This window comes from Cavia porcellus, unplaced genomic scaffold (genome assembly GCF_034190915.1).
Source record: "Cavia porcellus strain 051 isolate PalLab524CR breed Dunkin Hartley unplaced genomic scaffold, mCavPor4.1 scaffold_27, whole genome shotgun sequence".
Classification (NCBI taxonomy): Eukaryota; Metazoa; Chordata; class Mammalia; order Rodentia; family Caviidae; genus Cavia; species Cavia porcellus.
Genome location: NW_026947510.1, coordinates 50394146 through 50406141, shown reverse-complemented (window position 1 = coordinate 50406141; position 11996 = coordinate 50394146). Strand labels below are relative to the sequence as shown.

The following is an 11996-nucleotide window of genomic DNA, read 5'->3' as shown; positions in this document are numbered from 1 at the left end:
CGATCAGGATGCAGGCCTCCCATCCTCAGCCGTGACCAGAGAGGCTGAGTAAACTAAAAGGCTAAAATTTTTGCAGTTGGATTATTGCTGTAGCGTCTGATTTTTCCAAGAATAACAGATGAATACCTGTCCCAAATCCTTTTGATTACAGGATCTTTCTAATGACTTTCCGAAATTAAAAATAAGATGACATCTCTGTACCCATGCTATGGAAAGAGTCAATAAACATATATAAATATTTATTAGAAAAAATAAAAGAACAAAGTGTTGTATTGAGCTGCCATCTTTATATATTGGTTTTATTTTCAGTTACCACTGGAATTTTTAAAAAATATAGCATAATACCTACTATTATCAGATATTTTATGAAGGATAATTTATAAATGATATGGATGTGTCAATTAAAAATTTCTCATGATGCATAGGGCCTACCAAAGAACAAGCAGATTGCTGACTGTGAAATCTCAATAATTAAATTGGCTAAACATTTAAATATTCATGTTAATATTTCTATATCTAGCTTGGAGAATGATGCTCCTGTTAGTACTTTCTGACTATGCTCAAAAGTAAAGCTTTTGTGATTTTTGAGTAAGGATCAGGGATTCAGAGACAAGTACATCAACGACGTTTGATGCTAGGGAATATATAATAATGTACAGCACAATGATAATATACAAAAGCTCAGTAAATCAAATCAATAAATCTAACGTTTAGAATATGCAATGAACTCAGAAAAATAGATACCCCAAAATAGACTCAATCAAAAAATGTGCATCTGAAATGAATAACATTAACACATCTCAGAAGGGGCACTAATGGCCAAAAAATGTGTGAAAAATCTTTGGCATTTTAGCCATTCAAGAAATGCAAATCAAAACAACACTGAGACTCGACCCTACTCCAGAAAGAATGGCTATTATCAAGAATTTTTTTAAAAATGCAGGCAAATTTGTGGGGGAAAAGGAACCTCTCTACATTGTTGGTGGGAATGTAAATTAGCACTGCTGTGAAAATCAGTATGAAGATCCTTCAAAAAATTAAAAGAGAAATGTCATTGGACCCAGCTATGGTTGTTCTGGGTAACATCCCAAAAGAATTAAAGAATCATTTTACAATGATGCATACATGCTCATAATAGCTAAATTTTGGAAACAGCCTAAAGGATCATAAACAGATGAATGAATAAAGAAAATGTATGTACACGGTGGACTACTATTTAGCCAGAAAGAATAAATGTGAGTGAGGATTGGGACAATAGATGCAATTTGAGAAATAAATCAGATGCAAAAGGTTAAACAGTGGATGGCTTTTCTCATGTGAGAAACTCAAAATATAAATAATTCAAAGAGCAAAATAAAAGATAGATGATAAAAAATAGAGAGGCAGACTGGAGATGGGAAGGATAGGAGAAGGGAAGTAAAAATGATTAAGAATATATATATATATATATATATATATATATATATATATATATATACCAGTTCCCCAAGATGAGTGTAATTACTATTTATCACAAACATATATACATAAAAAATACAAAAACAAAAAGAAAGCTCTATAAAGATTTGCTTTAAAACTTTGAGGTTAAGCATGTTTTTATTACATTAAGTTATAAATTAAACGAAAAACAAGAGCAGTGTCTCAGGCTCTACTTCTGCCTGAGAGGAGATGAACACAGTAAAAAATATCCACATAGGGCCGGGGATTTAGCTCAGCGGCGTAAGTGCCTGCCTAGCAAGGCGAGATCATGAGTTCAATCCCCAGTACTGCAAACAAAAAAAATCCACGTGGAAAACCCAGTAAGTAGGGATTCAACCAGCTCAGAATTCTGTGACTTCTGTGCCTAACAATAAAATTGGTTACTTTCATATTTTAAAAGCAGAGTTTTTCTAATGTTCATTTGGACAATGTTTCTGGTTTATTATCACTGAAAAGGACTAAAAATAGAGCTACTTTTCTAGGTTAATGTCCTGTGATACAGGAAAAATGTCAGAGGCTACATAGAATAAGCTAAAGAAGAAAGACCAAGTATGTTATGTCCTCTGCGGGGCCAGTCTATCTGATAAGTGCTGCTTCATTCAACCTTGCCCATGATGCTGGGATGCAGTTAGATTTTTCTCTACACAAGAGGAAGTTAAAAACCAAATGGCTTGTTCAAAGTCATACAGCCAATAAATGGCAGCCAGACCGTCAAATGTGGAGCCTACAAACCTGGCACTAACCCTAGCAAATCCAGCTTTGGTTTGACCTAAATTGTTATCCCTTCTTTTTGCATCTCCTATGAGTTTGTCTAACTTAACAAAAGGAACCACTGCATTTGCACTATAATTAATGCTTAAATTGCCTCATACTTGGAAGACGAGGTCCTTGAACAGAGTTAAGTGCAGAAGGCCATCTGTCATCCTATGAACTGAATGTAGACTCTGATTGTGTGGTCATTCTTTAGGAAAACTTTATTTGACATTAACTGATACAAATTAAGACTCAGCATTGCAGGTACCTTCCAGAGATTTTTTTCCAGCTCAGACTCTGTCTGGACAGCATTTATAAACTTGATTTCTGCAAAGCAGACCGAGTTCCAAAGACAAAGAAATCAAAATAATATCAATTCTTACCCATTCCCAAGCCAGATGTGTGAAGTTTTCAAAAGTAAATACTTACCTGAGAGGTTTTATGTGTACCAGTTTATGTGAATTGTACAGTCACTTGGAAGCACATCCCAACACAATGTTTTCAGAGACTATGAACATTTTATTAAGAAAATCTGTAGTATACACATCCCCTTTAAAAACAACCACCTCAAGCATGGAGCGACACTTCATTTTCTACTCACTATTTGATCAAGGCCAGAAGAATGAAACCACAACACCAAAATACAGACCAATGTTTTTGAAGGGGATAATAATAATCATTTGTGATAATAAAGTACTAGAAAATCAGAAGAAACAAATCAAGGTATTGATTTCAAAGGCTCAACCACTAAGTCTTCATCCAAATGAATGTTTCCACTGTGAGTCATTGTATCTGGCCATCATGTATTCCTAAGGACGGTGTATAGCTAAAAGCATGATAGGTTTTGGGTATAGTAAAAACTGATAGCCAGTAGGTTCACAGAAATACACTGCCAAGGGCCAGGGATACAGCTCAGCAGCACAGCACCTGCCAGGCAAGTGCGAGGTTGTGAGTTTGATTCCTGGCACAAAAAAAAGAAAAAGGAAAAAAAGAAAAGAAAAGAAATATATTGTCACCTAGTAGAAATTCAGAAATAATTACTAGAAAATATAAAGGTATATTGCATGTTTGCAAATGATTAGATCTGCAGAGCAATTTTATGTTTCTGATTACGCTAAAAGTAACCACTTCACAGCTGTCCCTCAGAATCCCCCTTGGATATCCATTGTTCCCGCCTTTACGAAAATTTTATAAACGTGTTCCAGATCCACTGCATGAAAGCAGGAAGTGCAAAAATATGAAAAGGTCCTCACGTCTTGGACATGAACAGAAAACACATCCATAATGCATTCTTGCTGTCAGGACAACACGCTTGATGTCCACAGCTGGAAATGCATCAAAAAGAATCATCTGCACTTTTAATCGAAAGGGGGTGGGGGGTGGGGCTGTTACTTGACTACAGTTTCTAGGGCCCTGGTATAGCTATAGTCTCAGGCACAGTTCCAGGGCGCTGCCTACACAGATTTGGATGGAGCGAGGGAGGCACAGATGGTGGTCACGTGAAGGCACAAGCCGACGAGTGGGCTCAGTTACAAAGTCCGTACATTTAGGCTGCTGTATTTCTCCTATTTCAAGTCCTGCCAAGTCCTGGCTGTTCCCCTTCTTTCCAAAGTCTTGGTTCATTTAATTCTCCTGAAAGAGGTGGGAGAGGAGGAGGATTGCGCAAATCTTACTGTCTCATGGTTTAGAAGAAACAGTCACCATCTTGGCTACTTGTCAGATTTTAAATGTAACATTTTGCTAAGTGTAAAGCTGTGTAACTGTTCCTTTTCTGTTGCCCTCATTGTAACTTCAATATTTGCAAAACATAATATCAAAATACTTCAAATCCAGCCCAAAGCGGTTTGTTATTCATGCAACACGATTCTTACACATGTCAATACACAGTGAGCTTGCAGTAGAGGAATCTCTTCTTCCTTTCTTTTTGGTTCTGTTCTTTCTTTCCTTTTAGGATCTGAGCATGCTCTCATTGCACAATAGTAAAATCCCTGTTATGTGTGTATGTGTGTGTCCTGACTAGTATGCATATTATTATCAGGGTTATTACTATCTCAGCTCTTTTTGGTTGCATTATTTAGAAAAAGGAAGCATACAAGCTAAAGGTAATCTACTTAAAATACCCTGTGAATCATCTGTAAAGCGTAGAGCACCTTAATGATGTGGAGATTCTTAACTTTCTAATACAAAATCTTGTAGAGTTCACTATTTTAAAAAGTTGCTAAACATATTCAGAGTGGCTGCTAGTGGTGCCTGGATTTATAGTAAATAGCATTAAAGCACAACTTTCTTACTCTTTTAAAGCCTACAATACTCCAGATTCTTCATCATTTTCTTCTCTATGTAGGAAACTATCAAAAACCAAAGTGGAATCAATTATTGGGATTTTTCTTAGCAGGATACCAAGTATTTTTCAGGCCATTTCCAAGAGGTTTGACCTGAAACCTGCCGGTGATATTTTTTGTGAACAATTCTGCTCTTGAGTTTTATTCAAGGACTTGTCCAATATGCTTTCTTGCCTGAGATAATTTTAAAGCTAGCTAAAATACAAAAAGGTTTTTACACTTATTAATCAGGTGTTTTATATGAAGGACATAAAAGATATTTACAATCCTCCAGATTACTGTCTAAACATTTCCTTTTTATTGGAATATTTTTATTGTGCAAAAATTGGCACAATCAATGGAATTATTTGTGTATCCTCATAGGCAAACAAAAACATGTTTTCCTTTTAGGGTAGAATTTCATGATCAGAAAACTGTATCAACAGGCAACATGGAGAGGCAAATTGAGCTCAATTCTTATCTTGAAATTCTACTTTCAACATAGAGTAGTAATAGAGAAATTCTGATAGCATTTATGCTGCCTGAATTTTCATATTTAGCTCTTTCCCTGAAGCACTGAAATTATTCAGGATTTAATAACAATAGCATGATAAGGTCTGTGTGCTTTAAGTCATAATTAATTAAAAACAAAACAAGACTACTGTCCCCAAGACCATGGAGGTATTACTTAAAGAAGGACATTACTCAAAGAAGAAAACATTATTTTGAGTCAATAGCTTGATAGCAGGCAAATTAATAAGAGTTACATATGAATACAGTTTTATGAATAAAACTCATCACCATTACCCGGTTTCCCTGAAAGATACATGGTTGCAGAGAGAGATACTTTTTAACATATCACAAATGTGCTATTTGTAGAAACATTCCCTATGATAAATGCGTTTGTTTTTGTTTAAATGAGGGCTTTTAACCTGAGCATTAGGAACAAAACAATTTTTTTTTCTTGTAATGCTTGGCTTCCAGGCCAGGGGAGGGGAGGGATCTTTAGGTACGTTCTCTGGTGAGAGTAATTTCTCTTTAACACCAACATCACTGCCTGAGTACAGCTCGAGCTCATTAAATAGACTTCCGAGCATAATTATAATTAACAATTAGCTAGAAATTAGTTTTAATGATTTGTTTTAGAAGATAGAATAGAAGCACAATGTAATTATTTCTAAACCTTCTACAGCATTAAGAATACAGCTACTACTACCTCCCAATTATTGAGAAGCAGACGAGCATCCCCAAGCATTCTGTGGGTGATCCACTTGACAAAAATCAACGGAGGGAGCCTCAAATCTGGCTTCCAAGCCCAGGTGTCTGCGATGCTTTAGCCGGCAACCAAGCCTGCTGTGCTTTTCACAGTGATCATGTCCTGCAACACATGTGCCAGGGAAAATAAAGACATTCAACCTGGACACTCAGCTCTTTCCTAGCTGCCGCCTTTCTCAGGAACACCGTGAAGACAACCGTGAGAGCAGGAAAGAAGGTTATATGGGTAATGGGTAAAATAAGCATTAGGAATAAACTCCAGACTCTAAAGATAGATCTATGTCATTCTTTCCCTGCTCAGCATTCTTCCAATTTTTCATATCCAACAAATCAATTTGGATCATGTCCCCCCACCCCAAGAATTTTTAAAAATACAATAGAAAACCTGAAGAAAAGCTCTTTGTTTTGTGAATAATATAAAAATATTCATTTTGAGCAGTGGAGAGTATTGTCAAAAGTGTTCTCTTTGCTTTAAAAAAAGAATTGTGTTTCTCCTTAGCTCGTCAGTGTGCTGCTTTCTCTGTCACAGCAGAGCGAGACACTTAGGCCTTTTGCTGCTGGCCTCCGGAAGCTGCCAGGGAGCACACCCTGACACCCACATAGAAGACCTGGTACCTGTGTTTCCACATCACAAAGCAGGCCAGCAGGCACACGAGGCCGCAGACCAGGTTAAGGACCATCTGGATGATTAAGAACAGTTTGAAAGTGCCAGTGACGCTGGTACAGTCAGTCACATCCCGGTAAACAAAGGTCCTGCTGAGTGGCTCTGCAGAGGGCAGTTTGCACTGGCAGGAGTCGAGGGCCGGCTCGCAGGTAAGCTGTGAGAGCTGCAAATAGTGGTGGGCAGCGAAGGCCACAGCCAGCACACAGACCGTCAGGCCCAGGGCGCTCAGCAGAAAGTACAACAGCTGCAAGAAAAAGCAGAAGATAAAACAGAAAGGCTGTTTATGAAGACCATCGGATGCCCGTTTGCAAAGCTCGTTAATAACACTGTTCTTTTTCTTCTCTCTCAGGAAGTCCTCTGGTGGAAGGGCTGTCTCTCTTTAGAAACACAGCCCTAAAGACACGACAGTACCCTCATGTTTATGTATCAGGGAACAATTATTAAACCCCCATCCCATTTCCATTTGCCTTACAGATGTTAGACCCTTTTTGTGAATTGTACCAATTGTACAATTAGTTTGATTGTGGAATGTTTATGTGTAGATGTGGCGTGCAGTCTAAATGCATTCCAAACAAGATAGCTCTCCCTGGGTGACAGAACATGCTTATTTTGAAGTCAGGCATTGCTAAGAGTAAGACTGAAATAAGACCAGGGAATAAAGAGTAGGTTCCTGTAACGTAAACACTGCTTTGGGTAAAATTATCAGTAACGGATTAACTAACAATACAGGTGAATGCATTAGATGTAATAGTTGCCGGACTGTATCCATAATGCCAAGAACCCCAGCAAAAGGTGCTGGGAGAAGAAAATTATATCTCTGGATGGCAAGTTAGTTGGTATCAACTTTATCATTGGTCTTATTCCAAGTTCATCTAGAACAGTGGAGTCCTTGGGCTAAAATAAACTGTAAATGGTTCCCTGAGCACCAAGGTCCTGAGCACTGTAGTACTTACTATGCGTTAACCTCAGGACTGGAGATGTCTGGTTAAAGTTCTAATTCCACCGAGAAAGCACAATGGAGTCTCTGAACAAGTCATTTAGCTGACTTACATCTAAGACACTGTTGATCAAACACTGCAGGTCCTCCCTGAGATGGTCATAATAAAATCTGTTGTAGAGCACAAGTAAGGTTCCTAAGATTGGACTCACTGACCAGAAACATTTCTCTTGAGGTTCCATCTGCTGAGGATCTAAATAAGCCCTTGGATTCCTCAGATTCTGGAAGTGTCCTCCGTTCACAGTGCAAGATATGTGATCCCATGGTCAAACTTCGCTCTTTGCAAAGAGCAGTTCTGGAGCATAAGTCCCCAAAGTAAGATATGTTCCAGTCCTTTCCAGGGTCAGATTAAAGGAGCCCAGAAAAGATTATGCCCTCCTCCTACTCCCGAGAGTATATAATTTAAAAAAATTTTAAGAATATTAATACATGTAGGGAAGTCTGTCAACTGAGTGATTTTTCCATAGTGAAAATTTCAAGTGCTTTAAAGTCTTAAATTCAGAATAGTTAAATTTTTAATTTATTTTTCTTGAGTGGTGTGAGAGTGTGTGTGCATGTGTGCGTGTGCATGGTTGCTAGTGCCTTAAATGTGTCTGGTTTGCACAGAAAGGAACTCGAGGGATCACATACAATTGAACTGCATATTTGAGATCTGGAAGAGAATGGAATTGGTTAATGTTGCCTTTTTCTTAATGTATCTTAATATGTATCTTAACTAAGGAGTGTGTGTATTCTTTGAACCTTCTCAGCTTCTCAGGAAAGGCTCTTTTCTCAGGAAAAGTATCTTTTCAAATTATTCTGAGGTTGTCAGAAGAAACCCAAGTATCTTCACCTGTGATACACTTTATAGAAACACAGGTATATCTCAGGAACATAACAAAAATAGTCTTTAGCTGACACATTTAGCGTTCCTTGGAGAAAGGGAACCAGATAAATACAAGCTGGCAGCTTTATAGATTTTTTTTAGCTTTATAGATTTTTAAAAAGGAATTATTCAATTTGTGATATTGGAATCAGTACTTTGTTCCTATCCCCTACATATTCAGTGACTCTATTTATTCAAAAATGGAATGTATGGCTTAAAAATAAGGGGTTATTTTGAGGGTTGTTCTGAAAGATTCAGGCTTGATGATTGACTTTATTTACTTGTCTATGTAGACAGGATCTCACTATGCAGTTCAGGCTGACCCTGAACTCACTATGTAGCCCGGGCTGGTGTCAAACACACAGCAATCCTCCTACTCCAGCCTCCCAAGTGCTGGGATTACAGGTATGCACCACCACACCCTGCTTGGTGATTGACTTAAAGGGGGAGCCACGTGAGTACCTCTTGGAGCTGTGTCTCCAGTGTGCTCAGCGGAGAGCTGGGAACTGTAGGCTCTGGGAACATTAGCACATCACAAGTACCAGGAGGGAACTTGTATCAGGTTAGGGCTAACTTTCTACCTGGTAGTTATCTGCTTAGTGGGATGATCCCAAAGAGAACTTTCTCATCAGTGGGTGAAGCCAGGAGGTCTCATAACTACTCCCCTAACCTCAACACATATATATATACATACACAGAGAGAGAGACAGAGACAGAGAGAGAGAGAGAGAGAGAGAGAGAGAGAGGAGAAAGAGAGGTTGACTCAGATTTCCTACAACATTCACCTGGGCAAAAATCAATTTGCTGAAAATGAAAATTTGTCTTATTCTTAAAAGAATAGATTCTCGCTCAGAAATTAAAAGTTTTGCCCAAGACCGTTTAACAAGTGCCTAGCAGAACTGGGCAATGGTTAAAAGCACGAGCCAGAAAGCCTGAGTTAGATCCCCAGTTCTCCCCTCACTAGCTGTGATTCTTGGGCAAATGAATCTATGTCTGTGCACCTATATTTCATCATCTGTAAACTTGGAATGATGATCAGAGCAGCAGCAACTGCAAGGGATTATAAAAATCATAGAGTTGATATCTGCAAAGGGCAGTGCATGGTACCAGTGGCACTCTTGCCCTATCTGTGAAATAAACAAATTAGTAGAGAAGGAGCCAGCTTCTAGTCCTCAGGATTTTTTGCAACCACCTCTTTGCTCTGTCTTCCTGTTGTAGGAATAACACTGCACCTTGGCAGGTGGGCAGGATGTAAACATTCACACAAACAGTGATCGCTCAACTTTAATTGAGCCTCTTTTCAATATGCTAGAACCTAGCAAAAGCACAAAATAAAACCCTACCCTTTAGCTCCTTGGAATGGGAACAGATTTAAGTGAGTTTGTATCTCACACTTTCTGACTTGGCTTCTCTTGCTCAAGGAAAGCATCAGCAAATAGGAGGAGGTCACAGAATCAAGTTTCTTAACTAATTTAGGTCATAAATTGTGTGTGATGTCCCTCCCAAAGCCTGTGGGCTTCATCTGCAATGCTGTAGCATTTTTTCCTCTTCTAGGTTTTAAATTCTGACAGCAACAAGCTCCTGGGTTAGAATCCATAATTTAAAATCAAGTGGCTTGTTTTACTTACACGGCACGAATAAACTATCAATGAAAAGCAGGTATGATGACCTTGGGAATCCGAGCAAATATATCTTGGTAACAGCAGGCGCGGGAGGCATTTGTGTTGCAGGTCGCAGAGGCCCGGTGGCCGCGCTTATGTGCTTATGTAACAGCAGCCTGGCTCAGCTCGCTGGCTCCCTGCCTCTCCTAATCAGTACTGGGCTGTGGCTTGCACGTTTGGTGACTTGGTTCTGCTTCAATTTAATTACCTTCCCCGGTGGTCGGAGTGCCACAGGCCCCTGTGCAGCACGCTGCACAGGGGAAGGCTGCTGCAGTGGCCTGGGGGCCTCTGGAATGTGACAATAGAGACTATGCCCCCGAATGTTTCCCTGAGCACATGAACAAAACATTTTTTAAAACCCAGACGAGCCCTGAGAAAGTTGGGCCACCAAGAGAGGCAGGAGGCATGTCCAGCTGCCAGGTGGCCTGCCAAGCCCAGTGGCAGAGGCCAGAGAGAAAGCAGGAAAGCTCTGATACTTTCCAGGGGCTGTCACAAGCAAGTGTATGTGTGTGTGTGTGCAGTCTACAAGTTAACAGTCATAACCCCTGGCTATCTGGGCATTCAAGAAGACAAAATAAATTCTCGAAACTTGGCCCATGGTACCCACATGGAGGCTCTACACTCCAGTCATGCAGATGGGAAATATTATAAGACATTTTATTCCTGTCCCTCTCCTAAAACAGTGTGAGAAGCCCAGGAGGAGTCAGCTGTCACCCGATGGACCAACCGAAAACCTGGTGCCTGGTGGAAGCTCACTTTGGACCCCAAGTTGCTATCAAGGGTTGTGATGCTGACCACAAGCATCAGTAAAGGCCACTTTCAGGGAAAGAGAAACTCGCCTTGATGTTCGTCAGTGTCACAGGCGAAGTTAATGAGATCTTCCTAGCAGGGGATTCTCAACCTGCCTGACGCTGGCAGTGACTTTCTTCTTGTCTTTTCTGGTCCCTCATTCCTTATTTTAACCAAGGTACACATGTTATGATGTTTAGGGGTCTCCCTGAAAGTGAGTCTTTCACTGCTCCTGTTTTCTGGGATCACGGGATGGAGGAATGGGAGCATTGCATGTAAACTGATAAACATCTAATTTAGGGCGTTTAGGAATGAACTTTTCTAAAGTTGAATGAGTTGTTTCTTATTGGGCTTCCCTGCTCCTTTCTTTCATTCTCTCTTTTGTTTGCTTTTTCATCAAGGCATGCTTAGTAAGACCTTAACCAAGGAAGTAAACATGAACCCATGTCTGCTTTTTCTTTAAAGAAAAATTTTCAGATTTAAAAAAAAAAAAAAGTAAAATTTCCAAAAGTAGGTAAATGCACCAAAATTCTAAGTCATAGCAATTTTAAAAACATGTAATTTTTAATTTAAGAAGTTACATTTCACTATTGGAGAACATTTCAAAATTAGAAAAAAAATTTCAAAATGTTCCTAACATTTCACTACTCATAGATAATTATTTATTTTATGCACAAAAAAAGATTACCTTTCTTCTGTAGAATCATGCTATACATTTTGTGTAACCAGCTTTTTCATTCCTATAATGTTACTTTTTATTCTATTAATATATTTTTCAGCAGGATTTTAAAAAGTATCAGCATACTGCCTTTTTTTGATGTCAACAGTCTCAATTCTACTTGATATTCTAAAACAACTGATTACTTTCTCTTAGTAATTTTCAGTTATTATTGTTGACTTAACCATTATATCTCACTTTTGCTATTATAGCAAACAAAAGAATATGTTTTTATAGAAAAACAGTAATCAGTATGAATGAACAAAAAATGACAGAAAGCTTTGTATTCCCCACTATGCTGGTGAGAGCCAGTGTGGAATTTGACACCCACTAGGTCTGAGTACTAGGATCAGTGTTTTATGTGCTTACATTCTGAAAGAGGGTATCTATGTTTCCCCTTAGAGATTCTGCTGTGCAGTGAAAATTCTGTCCACTTGAATAAACTCCAACCAAATATACCGTTCTCGATGGAGA

General features: G+C 38.9%; 1 protein-coding gene across 2 annotated transcripts in view; it reads right to left on the bottom strand.

Moving 5' to 3' along the window:
- Positions 1-2730: 2730 nt before the first annotated feature.
- The window catches only part of Sspn (sarcospan), a 42259-nt gene continuing 32993 nt past the window's right edge, over positions 2731-11996 (bottom strand). For both annotated transcript variants that reach the window (XM_063238413.1, XM_003470454.5), the window contains exon 3: positions 2731-6736. In XM_063238413.1, coding sequence (XP_063094483.1) covers positions 6371-6736 — 366 coding nt within the window. In that variant the 3' untranslated portion in view covers positions 2731-6370. The remainder of the gene's footprint in view (positions 6737-11996) is intronic.